This window comes from Euprymna scolopes, chromosome 19 (assembly GCF_053919585.1).
Source record: "Euprymna scolopes isolate OS-2025 chromosome 19, ASM5391958v1, whole genome shotgun sequence".
Classification (NCBI taxonomy): domain Eukaryota; kingdom Metazoa; phylum Mollusca; class Cephalopoda; order Sepiida; family Sepiolidae; genus Euprymna; species Euprymna scolopes.
The window spans coordinates 124,208,878-124,233,513 of NC_136500.1; the positions used below are offsets into that span (position 1 = coordinate 124,208,878).

General features: G+C 33.9%; 1 protein-coding gene across 1 annotated transcript in view; it reads left to right on the forward strand.

Annotated features, from left to right (window-relative positions):
• Positions 1-449: 449 nt before the first annotated feature.
• LOC145239956 (dolichol kinase-like) overlaps positions 450-24,636 on the forward strand; it is an 89,466-nt gene continuing 65,279 nt past the window's right edge. The window contains exons 1-2 of the mRNA XM_080103542.1: positions 450-607; positions 19,908-20,094. Coding sequence (XP_079959668.1) covers positions 19,986-20,094 — 109 coding nt within the window. The 5' untranslated portion in view covers positions 450-607; positions 19,908-19,985. The remainder of the gene's footprint in view (positions 608-19,907; positions 20,095-24,636) is intronic.

The window sequence follows — 24,636 nt, forward strand, 5'->3', positions numbered from 1 at the left end:
ATTTGAATGGTTCCATGAAATCCGTGCCCAACAAGTTTTCTCCATTTTTCAGAATAAAAACTTTTATTTTTTTGGACGAACACATTTAGCTTCAACCTTCAAAGTTGATTTTCTTGCCAGTTACGGTACGAGCGATTTTTGTTGACTTCATTATCGTAGGCCTTTTTACAAATGTCCATGTTTTATAGTGATGTTTATTTAGCAACACGTAACTGTTCATTTTGAATTCATTTATTTTTATTATTAATATTAAATTTTAGTTTCAGTATAAATTGGATCGTGCGCCTTTCCTTTCTTTCTTAAATGCAACTTTTAAAGTTTTCTATTGCTTAAAAAAATAAGAAAAGGCTATCATTCATTACCGAGACCCTAACTTTTCGATAAGTCTCACTGACACCAAATTCTATGACGTCACGTTCGATCAATATTTTTTTGTACAAGAAACGGTCAATTAAGAGTGATCTCCCTTGATTGAAAAGTTCGCTCAACAATTCGCTCGTGTCTTTTTTTTTCGTTTGTTTACAAATGAAAACAAATAATAGCTGATTGCGTTTGTTTCCTTTCAACAAATAAATCAGTTGTTATTTTACTGTGGTTTTATTTACAGGTAAAACTAGTTCTTCTTATTTTCCCTAAATAAGTTTCAGTTAACCTTCGAACTTCAGCTAATGATTTTTACGCCTTCATCGAAGCAAATAAGCACGTGTCACAAACACTTCAACACAAAATAATCTTTGGTTTCGCATTCTTCTAGTTAGGATTATGACCATGCTGTAGAGAATTTAATATTAAGTTGAAAAAAAAAATGTAATTTAGTTTTGGGGTTGTATTTTACTAAAAGAGAACAAAAACGTAATTCTTGGATGATATTTGCATTTGTTTGTAAAATTTTTTAAAAAAAAGTGCTTTCTCGTTTGAAGTTTGTATTAATTATATTAAGAAATACTTATATTTTACGTCACACGGAAAAATTTTTAACAAATATTTTACGTTTTAATGATCGAACATTAAATTGTAGGTACGGGCAAAAATGGAGGGGGGGACTAGTTTTGAAAGCCGATTTATCATAATTTTTTTGTATGTTTGCGACTACTTTTTTATTGTATTTGAAAGATTAAGGACTAAACTTAATTTTCAAAAGGAAAAAAAATATTTGTACACGTGAAAAATAGTTATGAAAATGTTTTCACGGCGAGCTACCCAATTCAGCTAAATTTTGAAGTTAAATGAATTCATTGTAAAAAAAAAAAAAAAAAAATCCTTTAAAAGATAAATATTAGTTTTCTGAGTCTATTTCAAAGATAATTAGTAAAGTCCTAAGATATTGAATTAAATAATTAAAAAAAAAAAACACCTTGTTTGTGCAAAACATAAATGAATTAACCCAAAACCGAGTGATTCTGGCGTTCGCAAAACGCAACAAACTAAAATTTTGTAAACACGAAAATTACGAAGGCCCAAAATTTCAGGCAGTCGAAAGACTGTGAAAATGACGTCATGTAATTAAAAGAGAAGTTCTTCCACCCTCTCCCCCCAGTCGCGCATCCGTACATTCCTTTTTTTTTTTTTGAACGTTTGTATTAATTTTTGCATTTTTTAATTTAATTATTTTTCTATGTTCCTATTTTTTAATTTTTTTTCTTTATTATTGTTCAATATTATATATATATATATATATATATGTATATAAAAATGTTACGCCGAAAGTTTCACGTTTTTGCGAGCAAGGAAATTATTAAAATCTTGCATATAAAAAATTATGTGAAACCTGTAATTTAAAAAAAATAAAAAAAAAAAAATAAATATTTTTTTGCAGTTATAATTTTTGTGTGTGAAAATATTAAATATACAATGCTTAATTCAATGGTAATATCGGTAGTTCAAGAAATTCAATTTTTGTCGAGTTATATAGAATTCATTAATACGGACTTTGTGGGCTTTTTTCGTAATGTTCCTGTAAAAATTATTTTATTTTTATTGTTACAAATTACTATGCTTTATTTATATATATAAAAAAAAAAGCAAAAATAAATTCTTGCGTTTTTTATTTACTACTGAAAATTATAACTTTAGTAAAGGTATTTTTTGCTTAAACAAAATAATATATTTCCGCTCGGATTTAAATAAAAATAATTAGTTCATTATATTCCGCGATCATCATTTGATAAATACTGAAATTTTCATTAAAATTGGTTAATTTCCTGATTTTTGGTGATGTTTTTTTTTTTTTTTTTTTTTAAGTAAAGGGGGGGGGTGAAAATGTTTATACATTTTGAGCATCGGCATTCATTTTGCCAGTACCTATTAAATTGCAAACTTAATTTTGGTTAAGAATTTTAAAATTGAGAACCAAAAAAAATGCCACAAAGCGATATTTCAAAACGACATATTTCATAAATCTATTAATTTTTTTAATTTTTATACTTATACCGAATACAGACGTTCCGGTAAATCGATCCTCATTTTGGAATCAATCGACATCTGAATGCCAAACTGGCGACACTGTTCATCCGTTCTTTATATATATATGTATATATATATATTTTGTGTGAATTTGTGTGATGTCTTTCGGCGGTCAGAGCCCTCCAAGGTCACTGCGGCAAGCGGCCTCCAGTTGGGACGGTATAGGCGGCGTCGAATCAATAGACCGCTGCACCATTTCGCTGTCCCTCTTTACACAGACAAGCATGTGGCGTAAGCTATTGGATTCACTGCGTCTCATAGCGGTATAACCGGGGATCTGAGGTTCGTCTGGTACAGACTTCAGCCAGGTATCCAGCGCCGACTTGAACGATTCTGTTTTGCAGTTCGTGATCTCTCTGATGTTACGTGGTAAGCAATTGAAGAGCGTAGGACCCCGGGAATTTAAACTCGATTCCCTGAGCCGTCGGATCCAGTTGTCCCTAGCACTGGTTAGGGGTGGTACCACACACCTTCTGCCACGTTTTGAGATATGGTGCTGTATACCAGCGTTGGGCACCTGGTTCTCCATCATACGCCAGGTATAGATGATTGAATATCTTTCTTGCCTGCGTTGAATCGATTTGATATTCAACGTATCCAGCAGTTTCCAATAATTCAATTGACTATAACCAGTTATCTTTCTTAGAAACGACTTCTGGATGGCCTCTAATGCTTGAATATGACCTTTTCTGTCCGGAGTCCACAGCTGACAACAGTAATCAATGTGCGGCAACACCAGCGACTTCCAGAGTGTCAGCATTAGGTTTTTTTGTCTCGTTTTGAAAGTGCATAGAATCCAACTGGAAAGGCTCCGTGCAGTTGAACAAACTTTGTCGATCTGGGAGGTGAATGTACCATCAGAATCCAACGTTACTCCCAGATCGCGCACAGTATCTTTGGTTTTAATTAGCTTCCCGTCTTGGGTCGAGTACTTAGATGCTTCTCTCAGGTCCTTCCTTCTACCGTATTTGATACACTCGAATTTCCCGGAGTTAAACTGCATATTGTTGTCATCCGCCCATTGGTAGATAGCGTCTAGATCATCTTGGAGAGCTTGTACATCAGAAGAATCTTTTATTTTCCTGCCAATCCTGGTGTCGTCGGCAAAACTTGAGACGAAAGACGATTTGACTTTTTCGTCTATGTCGCCGATTAGTACGAGGAACAGCAGCGGATCAAGTACCAAGTATTTCTTTTCTCACAAATCTTCATACATTTCTTACAAGTTTTAGTGATGCAGAAGAAAAAGCGACTCTAAGTCTGCTATAAAAAAAAAATTAAATGCACATGCGCGAAAACAAACATGGCCACCAGTGAAAACTATGGAATGCATGAGATAATAAATGTCTTAATATCACGAAAACTACTTCTCGGCGACAATTATAAGTGTGATGTCCGTTCAAAACAGATCCGAATACCTCTAAAAATCAACTTTTTAAAGGTAAGTCTTTAGTTCGTACTCTAGCGTATTTTAACCAAAACGCTTTATTTGTTAATTTGTGGCCTAATGGGCGCTTTTTTATACAAGGTCATTGTGCAGAGAGAGACAACGCCATTTTACTAAGAGATTCGTTCATTTTTTTCATCTCATAATTTAGGATGCTACTAATAACGATATTTTTTTATTGGTACTCGTCATGCAGAGAGTGGTCCGTGCTGAAATAATAACGTTATTATTTAAAAAGCCATTCTTAACATGGGGAGGGGGATGGTGTTTTGTACCTATTCTGTACTTTAACCTTACAATTGAATAAAAAAAAAAAAACGGCGCTAATACAATTTAGTGAAGACATTAAAAAAAAAATGAAAATAAAGTTATATTGTACATACTCATTATAGTCTGAAGTTCTCCGAAAAAAAATTTTACTTAATTTCATCAAGTAGTTTTTTTTTTTTTTTTTTACAGCGAAAAAACAATTTGTTATGATACCGAACAAAAGGTTCGATTTTTAGGAAGAAAACCTAGTGGGTTTGTATTACTGTACATATAGATTCGAAAAAGTTGTCAAAAAACAAATATATAGCAAATAAATATTATCAAAGGCAAGATAAGTTACTTTTCTACCAAACTGGATATATTTTTCGTGTTTTTATTCAATGTAACATGTTTATTCAGCTCGAAAAACATGCAGTGTTTACCGATGTATTGGAAAATTCAAAATGGCACCCGACACTCTCTTTAACACGGTAAGTTTGGGAAAAGATGTTATAAATAATAAATTAGACAAAATACTATTAAAAAACAACCGAATATATGTCAAGTTATGTCATGGTAACATATATTGAGCGAATTTCTAACAGTATTTTGTCTAGTTTATTATTTATAATACCTTTTCCCAAACTTACCCTCTCCGAGAGAGAGTCGGCCGTCATTTTGAATTTTCCAATACATCGGTAAACACTGCATGTTTTTCGAGCTGAATAAAAACACAAAAAATATGTACACTTTGGTAGAAAAATAACTTATCTTACCTTTGATAACATTTATTTGTTATATATTTGTTTTTTGACAACTTTTTCGAATCTATGTGTACAGTAATACAAACCCAAGCTAGTAATAAAGATGGGGAGGGAGTGTCGGCGCTTTAACAGGAGTTATCTCCCTTTGGCGAGTTCAACAAATTTTGTAATGGCTGACTTCAACGCGCTCTCATAAAAACGTGTTTTTCTGCTGTAAAATAAAAACTACTCGATCAAATTAAATGAATTTTTTTTCGGAGATCTTCAGTCCATAACAGATACGTACAATATAACCTTTTTTTCGATATTTTCACTTTTTGTCTTGATTAAACTGTACAAGTACCAACAAAACATAATAAAACTTTAATTAAAAGTTTTATTGTTTTTTTTTTTAGTGCAAGTCTATAAATGGTCCACAACTAATCTTTTTTACTATAAAAATCTGAAAAAAATCTTTATAATGTACGTACTTGTCACTGCATGAAAATGTCATATTCCAAAAATAACGTAAATCGATCAAGTAATCTTTTTTTTATTTAAGAAAATCAAATATTATGAGACATTTTATCTAAGAAAAACTTCTCACCATCTTGTTTTTGAATGATACACTACTAGCGACACCTATTGGCAATGTTAGGAATATAAGCCCAGAAAGGGGCAGACAATCGACTTTCCACACTAGAAAAAAAATCTTCGAAAATTAAGACATTTATAAGTTTTTGAGGATGTTGAAAACGAAAATAACGTTTAAAATTCCAGCAAACGAGTAGTTTCCAAGATATGAAGAATTTTACGTAAATTGAGCACCCACACGTTGACGATACTCCAACAAAAATTCGGCAAATGTTTATTTCAGCGGCGTAAATTCAAGTTTTACACTAGTGGTGGCCATAAAGTGGGTGATCATTATATGTTAAATTATTATAGAAAAGTGATACCCCACTTTCTTTAAACTAACATTTCTTCATATCTTGGAAACTACTCGTTTGCTGGAATTCTAAACGTTATTTTCGTTTTCAACATCCTCAAAAACTTATGAAATGTCTTAATTTTCCAAGTTTCTTTTTCTATAGCGTGGACAGTCAATTGTCTGCCCCTTACTGATCTTATATTCCAAACATTCCCAATAGGTGTCGCTAGCAGTGTATCATTCAAAAACAAGATGGTGGGAAGTTTTTCTTCGATAAAATGTCTCGTAATATTTTTATTTCTTAAATAAAAAATTAAAAAAAAAAAAAAATTACCTGATCGATTTACGTTATTTTTGGAATATGACCTTTTCATGCAGTGACAAGTACGTACATTATAAAGATTTTTTTCAGATCTTTATAGTAAAAAAGATTACTTGTGGACCATTTATAGACTTGCACAGTTTTTTTTTTATTCAATTGTAAGGTTAAAGTACAGAATATGTACAAAACACCCTCCCCTCCCCATATTAAGAATAGCTTTTTAAATAATGTTATTATTTCAGCACGGATCACTCTCTGCATGAATATCCAAAGTTGATAACATTAATAATATAAAATGTAGTCTTTATGCAACTATTAAGAGAATCGTATCTGTTTTTACGACGCTAAAACCAAAGTTAGTTTGTTTTTTTGTTTTTTTTAACTACCTTTTATTAAAATGTAAATATTATGGTGAGATTCTATAAAAAAATTAGTCTTTAAGTTTAAAACCCATAGAATGCAAACATTACAAAGGAAATGGAATTTTTACTATGTTTTTTTTTTTTTTTTTTTTAAATTAACAAATGTTATGGTAAGATTTTTTTTTTTTTTAAATTAACAAATAAATGTTATTTTGAGATTTTTTTTTTTTTTTAATTAACAAAAAAATGTTATTTTTGCGTGTGTGGCGTTTTTTTTTTTTTTTTTTTTTTTTTTTTTCAAATTATTATTTTCCCTTGAACTTTGCACTTTTCGGATTATTTTGTTATTTTATATATTTTTTTTTTTAATTGGCCGGAGACTATAGTTATTTTTAACTTTTGACTAAAAAATATTTTAAATAAAAATAATTATTAAAACAAAAACAGTCGTTCTCGTCGAGTAGGTTTTTTTTTTCTTTTTATTATTGAAATGATAAGTAGAGATAAAAGACGAGTAAACAGGAATGCCTTTCGTAAAGATTTTATCAACTTAAAAGTATACACGTGTTTTCGAGAAATCACTATGGCGGAATCCTTAATTCCAGCCAAGGGGAATAACTACGATCCTTTATTTCCGGAAGAGTCAAAGCAAATTATTCTAACATTTTCCCCTTCAACAATAATTAAGTATGGAATTACAGAAGTTAAATTTAGTCTGTTCAGTACTAGGTTAAGAAGTCCTTATATTTACTTGGAAATCGTCACACTGACTCACAGGGATTTTGGTCCTCAGCGTCCACATCTTGGAGAGCATCGATATTTTCAGGATCAGGTAAGGGATTCTTCTTCTTCACGTAGGTATTATTTTCGTCAGGTGGCGGTTCTTTAGGGGCTTCAGGGCTTGCAGAATTGTTTTCATTGTGTTGATCTTCTTGATTTGAGGAGTTAAGAGGCAGGTAGTTTCCACACCAGATGGTAGTCGTACATGAGCATAGTAGGGGTTGATGTCTAATAGGGTAGCAGGGGTTACCGGAGGGTCGAGCTTACTAGACTTAGTATGGTTTCTGACATATATTGGCCCGGGGTTCGCCCAAGTGGGAACAGAAGTTCCGGAGGAAGATTTACGACTATATTTGAATATTCTGTCGTGAGGAGTCGTATTAGTGGCAGTGTATAGTAATGACCTAATTGAATGGAGAGCGTTTGGTAGTATATATTTGCAATGGGGCAGTTTTATGTTGCTAGAGTGTAAGGTCGTTTGGATGGCCTTCCATAAAATTCCATTGAGTTTCTCAACTTACCCATTACCCTCAGGGTGGTATCTACTTCTTTTAGAGGTGGCGATACCTTTGCCATGTAAGTAATCTTTGATTTCTCCTGCAAGGAAGTCGGCAGCCCGGTCAGAGTGTATCATATCGGGCTTACCAAAAAGTGAAAATAGTTGGTTTAGGCAGTGGATCACGGTTTTGCTAGCCATATCCTTACAGGGGAAGGCAAAGAGAAAGCAAGTAGATATTTATTTATTTGCTGCCCACCTCAGCAAAATGTGGCACAAGGCCGGAAAGTGGGAACCCCGCAGGCTCCCCTAAAGGAGGGGCACTCCTGCAATTTTAAAAATTGCCTGAGTAACCCCGTCGGCATTCCCCGGTCAGGGCGCCTCAGGCAGCAAGCAATAAACTTGCCCCACCGGAAAGCCCGGTGGCAAGGCCTGGGAGGGTGGACCTCCTAGGTATTACCCAGGCGGTGTACCTCAGTTCAACAGGTGCTGGGCCGGTTCCCGGCCCCTCACCTGTTGGGCTGAGTGTCAAGTGACGAATCCTTGACGTGTACTACCCTGTCTCCATGCAGCCGAGGCCGCTAGGAGACATCCCATCAAAAGAGTGTTTTAATGGGGTATGAAGAGAAAGCAAGTATATTCATTAACTATAGTAAGTAAGTATTTGTTACCACGCACAGAAGTAGGTAAAGGACCTTTAAAGTTGATGTTTAATCGCTGGAAGGGTAGTATAGCCTGTATTAGTGTTCCTTTGTTACAACTGGCAAATTTAGGTTTCAGATACTGAAAGGAGGAGCACGAGTCTGTTATATTTTTAATTTGTTCTAAAGAGAAAAGAAGGTTTCTTGTCTTGATGAAATGGCTGAGTCACGTGACACCAGGATGGCATAGTGTAACATGCAAGTCGTGGAGGTCTTGCAAAGTGTGCATTAATGCAGAGATGCGAGAAAATGTGTCAGCAGCTGTATTTTCCGTCCCTCGACGGTAATCAATACTGAATTTGAATTGTGACAGTTCGATCCGTCAACGACATATCTTATCATTTTTGATTTTAGATTTCCTCTTATCAAGCATAAAACTGATGCTCTTTTGATCTGTAATAACTTTTAAATGTCTCCTGAGTAGGAAATGTCGACACTTTCGGAGGGCTTTGACAATCGCAGCAGCTTCTTTTTCGACAGCATGATGCCTAATCTCATTCGGGTTTAGTGTCCAAGAAAAGAATGCAACAGGTCTACCCTGTTGGTTTAGAGTAGCAGCAATGCAGTAATTACTGGCATCAGTTTCTACTACAAATTCTTTATCCGGGTCAACAGTTATAAGGGTAGCATTTCTTAAGTCAGTCTTCAGCGTTTGAAAAGAATTTAGAATAGACGGGGGCAGTGGAAACTCCTTGTTATGGTTGAGAGGCAGTATCTTATCAGAAAAGTTTCGAATAAATTTACTATAGTAAGAGAACATATCAATTATTCGTTTTTGCGACTGGAAATTTAGAGGCGGTGGCATTTCAAGGAGTGGTTTTAGCCTGAGGTAATCAGGAGCAATTTGGTTGTTCTGGATTGTGTAACCAAGAAGTGTGATAGAAGTAGCAGAAATGATGCTCTTACTTTGGTTAAGCGTGATGTTGTATCTTTTCGCTAAATTATAAAACCTTTGAAGGTTGTGGTCATGCTCTTTTTGATCCTTTCTGCATATTGTGACATTGTCTACATACACAAAAGTGTCTGTTAATCGATGCATCTTTGAAAGGCACTTACTCCGTTAGTGACGCCAAAAGGGATACGAGTAAATTGGTAAAGTTTTCCATTTACTTCAAATGATATGTATTTCCGATCGGCGTGACTAATTGGGATTTGATGGTAAGCAGACTTCAGGTCGAGTGTTGTAAAAACGTATCGAGCTATATCATCAATCATTTTATTAATGTTCGGCATGGGATAGGCATCCAGTTCTGTAAATCTATTTATGGTGTTGCTGTAGTCGACCACCATTCTTTCTTTTTTTTTTTTTTTTTTTTTTTTGATTCTCGTTAGAGGTCACTAAAACTTGGGCTCACCAAGGAGATATAGAGGGCTCTATTATGCCTTCCCTCAACATTCTGGCAGTTTCGTCTCTAATAAATATGTTGTCAGTGAATGAGTGACGACGAGATTTGGTGGCAATAGGGGTCATCCGTGTAGAAAGATGAGAGAAAAGGGAAGGAGAAATTTTGATACATGGAAAACTGTCCCTCTTACCCATTGCTCCAATAATAAGTTTTTCCCTGGGACCGTCAAATTTCAGGGTCACAGTTTTATATTGCTTTTCCGATAATCATATCAATGAACAGGTCCTTAATTACTTCCACTGTCATGGCGTGGTGGTTTTTACTATTTAGGGAGATGTCAACAATAGTTTGCGCCGATGATTTTGGCATGATGATTAGGGTCCACCAATGCTACGGTTTTCTGTTTGGGAATAATAAAAAGTTTCAGCTTCCTTGCTGTATTTTTGCTAATAAACGTCCCCACGCTGCCGGAGTTTACCATAGTGTTCACTACTTGCCCATTTATTCAGTCAGGAGAGATGGGTGGGGGTGGGGGAGTCTGGGTCGTATAACACAGCAGCAGTGGAGTCGAAAGCTTTACATACCTTCGCCCAATGGCAATTTTTCCTACATTTCCTACAATCGGCTTTACGCGCAGGACACATTGCCCGTGAATGTCGTGTGTCCCCACAGAAGAAAAAAAAATCCTTTTGGGGTATTTCCTTTTATAACGGCTAAGGGAGTGTCTTCTGGTTTAATTACGGTAGTGGCTACGTTCGGGTGGTTATCGAAGCTTACCGTATTCTTCTCTGCTTGTTCTAGAGATCTAGCCACGTCGGTCAGTCGCCGGTTTGTTGTGGGACTTGTGGCATAGAAGGAAATGCGTGTTCATCTCATGTTTGGGTGTCACCAGTTTGTAGCGGACTAGGGTGTTATATTATATATATCCCCCAGTCGTACAAAATAGGAAAAATGAATTGTTTTGAGAAAGAAACAAACATGTTAAATTGAAATAAACAAACTAGAATTTATTTCATGAAGAAACAAATGAAAGAAAAATATACAGCACGTGTTTAGTTTGGCGTGCGTTTCTCGCTGTTAACTGGTGAGAAGGAAAGTCTATTGTTGCAGAGAGAGAGAGAAAGTCAATCCAGTCCCTGGAGAGAGAAAGTGTGTAAGGTGTGCATACTGTCTGTTGGCTCTTGCCCCACACATAGTAGCAGGGGGTGTAAAGCGTGCCCCGAAGGTCTTTTGCTTTTGTAGTTGTTTCCAGTGTCATTTGCCCATGTGTGCGTACGTGGTAGCGTGTGTGTGTATGCACATGGATGTGAATGTATGTAGGTGTGTGTATGTGCGCGCATATGTGTATGACAAGAAAAGTGGTTTGAAATGTGAACGCGTGTTTTTGTGTGAGACTGGAAAAGGCTTGCACAAATTTCTCAAACTACCGATATTACCAATGAATAAAGCATTGTTTATTTAACATTGTCACCCACAAAAAAAATTATAATTGCAAAAAATATTTCTACTTTTTTTTTTTTTTTTAAATTGCAGGTTTCGCATAATTTCTATATACAATTTCCTTGCTCGCAAGAATGTGAAACTTTCGGCGTAACATATTTTGTTATATTGAACAATAATTTAAAAAAAATAATTTAAAAACAGGAACATAGAAAAATAATTAAATTAAAAAATTGAAAAATTTATACAAACGTTCAGAATAGGAATGTACGGATGCACGTCTGGGGGGGGGGGGTATCACAACCCTCCCTCCCTTTTAACTACATGACGTCACTTTTAGTCTCTCGACTGGCTGAAATTTTGGGCCTCCGTGTATTCCGTGTTCAGAAAAACTTTAGTTTATTACGTTTTGTGAACGCCAGAATCACTCGGTTTTGGGTTAATTAATTTATGTTTTGTACAAACGAGGTGTTTTATTTTATTATTATTATTATTATTATTATTATTATTATTATTACTTAATTCAATATCTTAGGACTCTACTAATTATCTTTCAAATAGACCCCGAAAACTAATGTTTATCTTTTTAAAGGATTTTTCCAAGGATGGAATACTGTTACCATATCTGGGCAGGAGCTGCTAAAAACAGCCTATCCTGCCTTGACAGAGTACAAAATAGACTTCGTGGCTTAGTGGGGGATGCTCTTTTCTCTACCCTGCAGAAGAGGCGTTGCGAGCCTATCCTTGTTTTATCGTTATTTCTATGGCAAGGTGCTCATCTGAACTCCAATCTCTGGTTCCCCCCTCGCCAATCTTTCACGTAAAACACCCGTCTAGCTGAATTCACTGTGAAAAATTTCCCCCACTCTATATCTGTGCCTAAATCAAAACGCGGATTCCATGAACAAAGCTTCTTTCTTAGAACTGCACGCCTGTGGAACTCTGTTCTGTCTGCCTGCTTCCCACCGGACTACAACTTGGATGTCTTAAAGTCCAACGTTAACAAATTCCTAATTGAACCGCCCTCTTAAGTAAACACTTCATCAAATCTCCACACTAACGTAATGTGCTTGCAATAACCCTTATCCCTGAGTGGTTTCCGGGCCTTGATAAGTGATGATCACTGTGTAAAAAAAAAAAAAAAAAAAAAATTTTATTTAACTTCAAAATTTAGCTGAATCTAGTAGCTCGCCGTGAAAACATTTTTCATAACTTTTTTTTTTTCCACGTGTACAAATATTTTTTCCTTTTGAAAATTAATCTTAGTCTTTAATCTTTCAAATACAATCAAAAAGTAGTCGGAAACCTACAAAAAAATTATGATAAATCGGCTTTCAAAACTAGGTCCCCATATCTTTATTCGTTTGTTTTTGCCCCATTTGGGGGGGGGGGTTATACTGTACACATAGATTCGAAAAAGTTATCAAAAAACAAATATATAACAAATAAATTTTATCAAAGGCAAGATAAGTTACTTTTCTACCAAACTGGATATAATTTTCGTGTTTTTATTCAATTTAAGTTGAGTTCCATGGCGACTAGCATAATAAAAAACACGCGTCGCTCTCTTCCTGACGCAAGCGCACGTAACACTTTTTTTTATTATTTACTGACGTTGTCGTAGTAACTAAACAATTACCTGTCACATTATTTATTTTGAAAAAAAAGTTTCTCTTTATGAATATTAAAAGAAAAAGTTACTAAACATTTATTAATAATGTCTCACTTTTACAGACAGTTGTTTTTAAATTTCTTTTTAAATGACGACTTTTATCGACTTTTTTTTAATAGCGGATGGAAGAAACGAAAAAAAAATAACTAAATAATAAATTTCTCACTTTTACAAATATTTTTAACAAATAAATGTTATCAAAGTCAAGATACCGAGAAATTGTCAGTAAATGGTTTAGTTATTTTTTTTCGTTTTTTACCCATCCGCAAATACTATTAAAAAAAAAAGTCGATAAAAAGTCATTTAAAAAAATTAAAAAAGCAAATGTCAGCATACCCATCCACAAATGCTATTAAAAAAAATCGATAAAAGTCGTCATTTAAAAAGAAATTTAAAAACAAATGTCTGTAAAAGTGAGACATTAATAAATGTTTAATAACTTTTTTCTTTTAATATTCATAAAGAGAAACTTTTTTTCAAAATAAATAATGTGACAGGTAATTGTTTAGTTACTACGACAACGTCAGTAAATAAAAAAAAAGTGTTACGTGCGCTTGCGTCAGGAAGAGAGCGACGCATGTTTTTTATTATGCTAGTCGCCATGGAACTCAACGCCCAAGGAGTACCAAATTTGTAAAACCAGAGGAATATCCAACTCTGTAGCCAATGGTGTTCGGTTAAATTCAGTTTCTGATATTAAAGACTTTTTAAAAAATATGTTTTGTTATTGCATTGTCCTGCATCTACAAATTTACCCAATTTTAAATTATAAAAAAAGTTTAAAATCAGATTTAGAAATCTTGTAAATATTATTTTTTTTATTAATATAAATAAGTTTTGGGTTTGTATTACTGTACACATAGATTCGAAAAAGTTGTCAAAAAACAAATATATAACAAATAAATGTTATCAAAGGCAAGATAAGTTACTTTTCTACCTAACTGGATATATTTTTTGTGTTTTTATTCAATGTAACCTGTTTATTCAGCTCGAAAAGCATACAGTGTTTACCGATGTATTGGAACATTCAAAATGGCGGCCGACTCTCTCTTTAACAGGGTAAGTTCAGGAAAAAGTGATATAAATAATGAACTAGACAAAATACTGTTAGAAATTCGCTCAATATATGTTACCGTGACATAGGTTGACATATATTCGGTGATTTTTTAATAGTATTTTGTCTAGTTCATTATTTATAACACTTTTTCCTGAACTTACCGTGTTAAAGAGAGAGTCGGGCGCCATTTTGAATTTTCCAATATCAGTAAACACTGCATGTTTTTCGAGCTGAATAAACATGTAACATTGAATAAAAACACGAAAAATATATTCAGATTGGTAGAAAAGTAACTTATCTTGCCTTTGATAACATTTATTTGTTATATATTTGTTTTTTGATAACTTTTTCGAATCTATGTGTAGAGTAATACAAACCCTAAGTTTTTTGTTGTTGTGTTTTTTTTTTTTTGTTTTTGTTTTTTCTTTGACCTTTGGCCGAGAAAGTCGTTTTACTTTTGTTTTTTCAACATTTCTTTTTCTACTTTCGATTTCTATGCGTGCGTGGCAAAAAATGCCGCGTTAAATCAATTGCGAACCGTAACTTACACAGACCTGACCCTGCGATTTTCTATGCCTTTATCTTGAATAGAATTTATTCGACAAAAAAGTTCTTAAAATGTCCCATGTTTTTTAATATCGAAAATCTTTATGCAGTTTCTTTAACAAAAACGTTTTTAGTAAAAACTAAACTTTTTTGTTCAACCATTTTTCTTCAAACAACACTTTTTGAACATTTTGTTAGTAAGTGTTATTTTTTATTTAATATTTTTTGTTCGGGCTACTTTTGTCATCTTGGTTTTGTTGCATTTTTTTTCTTATTGTTTTACGTTTCAGACGATGTAACATCCAACTTGTTTTTATTTTTTTTTATTTTTTTTTTTAATAGAAAAATACAAAAGGTAATTTTATAGAATCACTCCCGTTTCGAATCATAAAAAATGCTCTTTGTTATAATCACTAACCCTAGGTCCGAGTGGCGATACAAAAAACAAATTCTCATGGCCGGTCTGCTTGGTGTGTGTGTGTGTGATGACAGAATAAATTGCTCTCAGAAAGGAATTTCACAATGGAAGCAAAAACATTACTCTTAGAAGAAAGCCTTACTGAGAGAGGGAAATCATTAGTCTCAGAAAACACTCCAAGAAAAACATGGCTTCTTTAGAAATATTACTCTTTGGTATTAATAATCTTTAGGGTCTGCCAAACGATTGTGAAAAATGCACCGCATGTTTCCGTGACGTCATATTTGTGTTAATTATACGACTTAATGATTTTTTAAAACCTTTGTTTATTTTCTTCAAACTGCAATGATTAATTAATCTTTGTTATAATTTTTTTTAGGTTTTAAGATTTACACAGTTTAACGATTAATAATATAAACATTTGTATATTAGATATGAAATACGGTTTTACTGAATGTTCATTTGGTTACATAGAGGGTTCCATATTTTGTTTGGTAAAAAGAGACAAACAAAATATGAGGGGGGGCTACAAAATGTTTAATATTTGTGCAATAATATTTTCAAATTGGTTTTAATCTGGCGATAAAATAGCTGACAAGAGTCAAACCTTAATATTTAAAAAAAAATTTAAACACAATTAATTAAAAATCGATGTTGTAACGGAACATTCTGAAATAATGGAATTTTAATAGTTTTAATCTTTTAAAAATTGTTTACAAAGTTTCTTTTTCTTGGCAATTCAACTGATTATAGTATATATTAATTCGAAAAAACGCTATTTAAAAAAAAAAAACAATAATATTAAGTTTATATCAATTTTTTAATTGCAACTTCAAGGTAAATTTTTGTTCAATATGTGTATTTAAATTTTTAAAAAATAAATACTTTTTACTTATTTGAACTCTTATGTTTCATAAATAGAAATTTCGATAGACTTAAATATATTTTGTTAGAATTTCGAAAAAATAAATGGGGGGGGGGGGACACGCACTAAAACAATATTTCCCCTCGTATATTTTACGAAAACTGCATTTTATATGTAATTTCATTTTAAAATGGATAAGTATCGAAAATTTCACAAAAATCTGACCATTAGTTGATTTTTGCTAGATTTATTAAACCCAGGTATGTTTTCACGTTCGGAATGTCTACTACATGGGAACATTATTTTAAAGCGCCAATTATGTAAACACGATTTTCATCTCGCAATTTAATTATTTTCGTTCGATGAAAATTTTTTTTTTTAATTATTACTGGTTTATTTTGCCCTTCTTCTTTTAAATGGTACAAAAGTTATACTGATAATATTAATTTATAATAGAGTTTCATCGTGTTACATATAGGGTGGCGTAATTCTGTGGTGACTTTTGGCAGTCCCTAATGATCTTCTTTATTCTTAACATGATTGACTTTCAGCCACCACCTTTTCGTGTCTGAGAAGCTGTGAAATTAGTTTTCCAGTTTTGCAAGAATTTTACGTGTATCAAAGATGATTTTTATTAAACCACCGTTAAAAATAAAAATAAAATTTTTTAAATCATTTATTCGATACCCACTGTGTCAAAAATGTAATCTTTCATTTTTTCTTTATTTTTTCATATATATCTTATTTCTTTCCATATATATTTTTATCTTATTTCTTTCCATATATATATTTTTTATCTTATTTCTTTCCATATATATTTTTTATTTTATTTCTTTCCATATATATTTTTTATTTTATTTCTTTCCATATATATTTTTTATCTTATTTCTTTCCATATATATTTTTTATCTTATTTCTTTCCATATATATTTTTTAAATCTTATTTCTTTCCATATATATTTCTTATCTTATTTCTTTCCATATATATTTCTTATTTCTTTCCATATATATTTTTTATTTTATTTCTTTCCATATATATTTCTTATTTCTTTCCATATATATTTTTTATCTTATTTCTTTCCATATATATTTCTTATCTTATTTCTTTCCATATATATTTCTTATTTCTTTCCATATACATTTTTTATCATTTCTTTCCATATATATTTTTTATTTTATTTCTTTCCATATATATTTTTTATCTTATTTCTTTCCATATATATTTCTTATTTCTTTCCATATATATTTTTTATCTTATTTCTTTCCATATATATTTCTTATTTCTTTCCATATATATTTTTTATCTTATTTCTTTCCATATATATTTTTTATCTTATTTCTTTCCATATATATTTTTTATCTTATTTCTTTCCATATATATTTCTTATTTCTTTCCATATATATTTCTTATTTCTTTCCATATATATTTTTTATCTTATTTCTTTCCATATATATTTCTTATTTCTTTCCATATATATTTCTTATTTCTTTCCATATATATTTTTTATCTTATTTCTTTCCATATATATTTTTTATCTTATTTCTTTCCATATATATTTTTTATCTTATTTCTTTCCATATAAAAACGCTTTGTACTTCAAAGCTCTTAACCAGTTAAGTAGGAGAAGGGCAGCTCTACACTAAAACAAAATATAAGATCACACAATAAAGGCTTGATTATTTAACTCTTGGTTGTGCAATACGACAAGCCACATATCAGAAGATTATGTGACAAGGAGAAAGAAGCAATCTTAGAAGTTAGTGCCTTAATAATTCTGTGTTCAACAGTCGAGTAGGAAAAGATAATGAAGTACAAAGTTTTATCTACGACATGAAAAGAAACTGGAATTTTAGGAAGCTCATCATCATTAGAGAGCGACTAAACTCATGAAAAAGATTACAAAAAAAAACTACCTGGCAAGTATACCTGGTTAACCAAGTGCAAGAAAGACATAAACAATTGCACTTTAAGGAACGATTAGAATCTTAACAAGTAAAGCATGTATGCCCCCCCCCCCCGTGAGTGCACAGTGAACGAGGCATAAAAAAAATGACTAAGTTCAGCATTTAACCCACTTTTCCTAGTTAGCCCCAAAAGTCCCCAGGGAATGTCGAATTCTGGTGAAAATGAACAAACGGTGCAGTTTTAGGCCTTAACATATGTAAATTTGAGTTCTGGATCATGCAAAAAAAAGTCCATCATTTGCCCCTCTCCCCATTTAGCCCCAAAAGTTTCCAAGGCCTTAACATATTTAAATTTGAGTTCAACACCATGCAAAACTGCTAAACAGACATACACAGAAAATTTTGGACAAATCTGGTAAAATAGCCCCCAAAATGAAGTGTTTTTATTAGCCCTAAAAGAGCCCCTGAGCCACACTCAAGGGTCATCGCGAAGTATAGACAAACAAAATTATATAGAAATCGGTTACAACTTTTCAGAAAGTTTTATAAAAATCCAAGGCATCAATTTTTTTTAATAAGCACAAAAGTGTTAATTTTAGCCATTTTAACCCAAAATCGCCCCTAGGAGGGCAACCGAAGTTTTCCGAGAAAATCCATTCCGTTACTTTTTTACTTATATCATGTTTAATGTTTGCGCAAAATTTCAAAAAAGTTCCAAGGTGTAGTTATTTGAGAAAAGTGCGGACAGACGAACTGATAAGGGTGAATTTACAGGTCCACCCTCCTTTTGTCGGGGGACAAAAAAGATGTCTCGGTTGGAATGTATAAGATATTGAGTGAATGTCTCGCATTCCTATGTAAAACGAAAATATTTTTAAAAAATTAAATTTAAAAAAATAGTGCTACGTAGCATACCTTTTGCGTTGATGCCAAAGAGAGTGTGCACATATCTGCCTATATTAAGACTCCATTCACATATGTGAATCTATCCTCGGCCCCTAAAATCAACAAAGATTAAACAATTCCTGTAATGACCTGGTCCCTGTTGATTGCAGTGTAATGCTGGTTCTGTGCAGTTCTAGGAGGTTCACCTTCCCAGACTTTGCCTTCTCTCTTTGAGAGGGAGTTAGTTTATTGCTAATCGCCTAAGGCGCCCTTACCAGGGAATATCGACAAGGCTGTCCAGGCACTTTTTACAAGTCACAGTATCCCTCTCTGGGGGTACTGACTTCTCAATCCCACTTTCCGACCCTTGTGTCACAGTTTTTGCAGTGGGAGAGAACTAAATTCATCTATCTCTTCAGCTACCAAAGAGTGAGAAGGAAATCGATTCTATACTCTGCTTTTTGTTAATTCTCCAGAGTGTCTTAATTACCAATTTCCAATGAATTCCAACTGATAGTTTAAAATTTTTTTTTTTTTAACGTGTTGTTGTATCATAAAGGGAATCGTGTTATATCTAATCAGGGTTAACGTCGTGTGATCGTCTAGTGATCAGTCAATTATGATATGTTCATATGCCAATGTGTGCGTGTGTGTTACATGTATTTTCGGACATGCCTTCTTACGTGTTGGATGTTGGTCCATCTGAATTCATCTCGTCTTGGAGGGGAGACTGGTACCTGTTTTGGACAAAGATTCATTTCACTTCAAGACAAAGAATCGGTTTTATAGTTATTTCAGTTTCCAGATGTCTCACAGAAGAATGGAAAGTGAATCCCTGGCTTGCGTGGTTTCTTTTGGTCTCATTTCTACACACGTCAGCGTCCCCCCCCCAGTGAAGAGGAGGAGATGGCTGTGAAGCCATCCATCGCCTTCTAAGTCCAAACCAAATCTCTTCGATTCAGCTAACCTGATCACGTGACTCACACGCAATCTGATCAGCTGATCCTGACTTCCGGTCAACATGTCTACAATATGATTTACTACCACCCCCTCTCTCTCTCTCTCTCTCTCTCTCTCTCTCTCAATCCATTCTCTAATAAATGAACAATTCAAAATTGTGCTTTCTTTGTTTGCTTTTATGAGATGGGATGCTTCCCTTAACAGTATTTTGATTTGTTGAATTTTTCAAAAATAATGCTAATGTTTATAATTTGTGTATTTTTTTTTTTTTTTTTTTTTTTAATAAAGAAAAATTAAAATTATTGTAATTCTTTTTCAGAAAAGATATAAAAAGAAAATGTGCAACAGTAACTAAAAAAAAATTCTCTTAGAGTTGGATCTATGGGAGTCATCAACCATGACACATTTATCTAAGTGGGAAGCCGGAATTATTGGCAGCAATATTTGCTATACATTACGATTCTTAGAGTGGTCATCTTCATTCTACTATTGCATAAGTTTTGCAGGTAAGTTCTCTTTTTGCTCCACTTAAGTATTTAAATTAAATACCAGTTTATTAAAATTTTGGATTATCTCCCTTGAGTGTTGCTCTTTAAATTAAACGATCATTTTTAGTAGTAGTAGTAGTAGTCCTGACAGAGAAATGTTCTTTAAATCCTTCAATATTTGCTTGTCTTAAATGATTGGTATTTTTTCTTTTAAAAACAAAGGGGTCACCACATATCAAAGCCCAGGGCTTCTCAAGGATAAGGATTACTGTGTGTGTACGTGGTACTCATTGGGACAATAGTGTAGTAATGGTTAGTAGTAGAAATTTGGTATAATTAGATTATTTAGATAACAGTTCAATAAGAATTTGCTTGCATTGAACTTGAAGATGACAATATTGTAGTTAGCTGGAAAACAGACCAGCGGAACAGAGTTCCCTAAGCGGGCAGTTCTAGGAAAGAAGCTTTGTTAAAGGAATCCACGTTTAGGTTTAGGCACCAATAGGGAGTGGGGAAAATTTTTGATAGTGGTTTTGACTAGATGAGTGTTTTTTTTTTAAAGATTGGCAAGGGGGACCATAGATTGGAGCTCAGTCGAGAACTTGCCATGAAAATAATGCTAGAGCAGAGTCAGGCTTGCAACGTGTCTTCTGTGGGAAAGAGGTTGCAGAGAAAAAAATAGAGCATCAACTACTAGATTGCAAAGTCGGTTTTGAACTCTATCAAGGCAAGATAGGAGCTCTTGCCCAGATGTGATAATAGTACTCCATTTTAGGACATACTTGACTCTTATACAGATAGAAGAGTACATCGGCAGTGAGATATTTTCTGGATTAGTAGAATGATTAAACCATTTTTCCAGCGACCTTGACAAAAAATTGAATGTTCAGGGTGGAATAATAAAATTATCGCCCTAGAAAAGACAACATGTTTCCATTTCCAATTGATGAAAACCGGTTTTCTTTGTTTGTTAGCCAGTTGTGTACAAATCTCCAAATTGATAAGAGCCTCATATCATGTCTGAAAGTGACAAAATATTGAACGAGCAAGATTGGAGATGCACCGCTGTTCAACTCCTGCTCTTTACCAATCCAAGTTATTCAACAGGACCATTGCCAGCACCTTCAAAATGCAAATCCAGATGGTTCAACACTTGAGGGCACAGCTCAATGAAGTTTCCAGCTATGGTTATGGTCCTTGGTGTGATTTCAAGTGAGCGCCACATCATGCCAATTCACATCTTCAAAGTTAGCTTGAACGTCAACACCAAAGTGTACCTGGATCTGGTGAAGAGTGTGCTGATCCCCTGGTGGTAGTTGCTGGCTGATCCTGGGTGTGGCAGCAGGACTCGGTGCCAGCCCACAAGTCTAAAGAAACCCAGGCTTAGCTTTAGAAGGAGTGCTACGACTTTGTACCTTTCTCTCACTGGCCCCTCTCCTCCACTGACCTCCTTAACCCACTGGACTACTTTGTTTAGTCTTACATCGAGAACATCACAAATATTACCTTGCACAATACTAAAGCCAGCCTGATTGCTGAGTATTCACTGAGCTCCTGCCAACGCTTGTGGAAAAGGAATGCTCCCAATTCTGGATCCGTATCAAGGCTGAAGGTGGCTACATTGAATAGATGACAGCTCTACTGCATAATCAAGTTACCTGAATCGATTTTTTTCAATAAAAGTTTTCAAATAAAGCTGCAAATTTATTGATCCACCCTGTACGTGTTCCGTTTCAGATCAGGAGTGAAGGTCGGACCAAGGAACTTGTCTAAACATGGAGTGTCCTTAAAATGAAAACCTTTCATTATAATTGGGGATAGATATGGGTAAGAGCATTGCTGATGGAAAGAGAGGAGCTTGTTTTAAGACACACTAAAATTAACTAGCCACCTTTTTCCCCATTGCACTACGTGCTCAGGATCAGAGGAGGGAGAATCAGAGACATCTTGGTCATTTACAGCCTTTGAAATGTTGCCATAGATGGTAGTGTCATCTGCATAAATGTCTATAAATGATCTAAGAATATGATTTGAGAGTTCATTGATGAAGATCAGGAAGAGAGTTTGGCCTTGGATGGAACCCTGAGGGACTCCAGCATTAATACTGTGGGCTTCTGATTTCTACCCATCAACCACTACCTTTATGAACCTATCAGAGAGAAATGATTTAACAATTGAGAAGACATTTCCAGCTATTCCATAGCTAGAGATCTTGTGTAGTAGACCTTTATGCCATACCCTATCAAAAGCCTTAGATATGTTAAAAGCAATTGCCCTAGAAACGAAGCCTGCATCAAGAGATTCAGTAATCTTATGAGATATTACTGTTACTGCATTAGCTGTAAATCTGGCAGAACGGAAACCATATTGTATGTCACTGAGTAGGTTATTTTTGCTGAGATGGTTGATTGCTTCTCTGTTTAACACAGATTTAGAAAACAACCGAATAAATGTCAACTTATGTCACGGTAACATATATTGAGCGAATTTCTAACAGTATTTTGTCTAGTTTATTATTTATAATACCTTTTCCCAAACGTACCCTCTCCGAGAGAGAGTCGGCTGCCATTTTGAATTTTCCAATACATCGGTAAACACTGCATGTTTTTCGAGCTGAATAAACATGTTACACTGAATAAAAACACAAAAAATATATCCAGTTAGGTAGAAAAGTAACTTATCTTGCCTTTGATAACATTTATTTGTTCTATATTTGTTTTTTTGACAACTTTTTCGAATCTATGTGTACAGTAATACAAACCCCTGTAACTTACTCATGGCACACAGAAGACTGATTGGTCTGTACTGAGAGAGAGATGAGCGATCACCTGAATTTTTCAATATGGGGCAGACTGATAAGGTTGTCCTGGGTGTTGGGAAGCATTTCTCCCGAAGACAATGTTTAAACAGCTTTGTAACTATGGAGGCTAGTTTTTTGAACACTATAAATGGGAATGCCATCAGGGCCAGTTGCCTTATATCGAATAATTTTAATTTTGATTGGTTGCTGTTATCAGACTTTTAACCAATCGAAAACAGCCTGTCTGGGAGCCAGGCATGTGTTCCTAAAAGTTATATAAAAAATTGCATTTATGCTTTCCATTCAGAGAGCCATAAAAAAGTCAATACAACATTTTGGCACATGGATTACGAGTGGGGGAAGTCACTGCTTATCAAGGCCCGAAGGCCACTCGAGGATAAGGGTTACCGAATGTAAGGTGGTAGTGTAGTAATCGATAATGGTGTGAATTGAGTAAAATTTGATTATTTATGGGGACGGCTCAACAAGAACTTGTTTACATTGGATTTGAAGGCAACAATGTTGTATTTAACCGGAAAACCGAGTCCCACAAGCAGGCAGTTCTGAGAAAGAAGCCTTGCTCATGGAATCTGCATTTAGATTTAGGCATAGTTAGAGAGTTGGGGAAATCGCATATAGTGGTTGTAGCTAGTCGAGTGTTTTTTTTTTTTGTGAAAGTTTGGCAAGGGGGAACGATAATTTGGAATTCAGCTCGAGCACTTGCCATGAAAATGATGATACAGCAGAGACAGGCTCACAACATCTCTTCTGTGGGAAAGAGATTGCAAGGAAGAGAAAAGAGCATTACCTCCTGATAATAATATAAATTTTGTCAATCTCATAAACTTTGTACTTCTACCTGTGTACATATGGTCATAATATATTATAACATTATAACATTTTCTGGTGCTTGAAAAAAAACAAAACTAAAGAAAAATATGTGTAATGTACGTTCCTGCGACAGAACGGGAATATTGAACGGCAAAAATCAGGTAAATTGATCAAGTGGTTTTATTTATAAAGGAAATCATTTTTAAGCGAATTTGAGTTTTCTAATCCCCTCTCCTTATGTTAAGAATGGCTTCATAAAATCTCACAAAAGTTTTAAATAGTTATCTTTGTTTCTTCAGACTTTTTGCAAGATGGCGTCGCAAGATCATCACTTGTCATTTAACTGTAAGGTTTGATATTTTTATTTAAAAATAAAACTACTTGATCAATTGATGCGATTTTTGGTGTGCGATATTTTCTTTCCATCACTGGTACATACATCATACAGATTTTCTTCTTTTTTTTTTTCCATTAGGGGAAGTTCTGGACAAACACCCATTTTCCTCATCCAGACTTAATGACTTTTGATATGACACCTTTTTAATCAAGACTCATAAACGGTTAATTACTTAACTCTTTTCTTTTAATTGCTGAGTGCAGATGTGAAATCAAGAAAAGATTTTATTTAATTCACTTCTTTTGCTTCTGATGCTACTAGATCAGGCTGTCTGAAAATACTGGTTTTCTTTACCTAAAATGCACCAAACATTGTTCTTTCCCCTCCCCCCCCCTTTCTCTTTGCAGAAATCAATCAAATTCTGTAAAGTCAAAAACAAAACTATTTTCTACAAGACTGTGGGGAAAATAAGAGACGGCATACTGCAAAAACATGCTTGTGTCAGTCTGCCGTGCGGGCTAAGAAGGAAAAATGAAAAGATCAAAGATGGCAACCGTGGTCTTTTAATGCCCAGTCTCAAACAGTTCGGGCA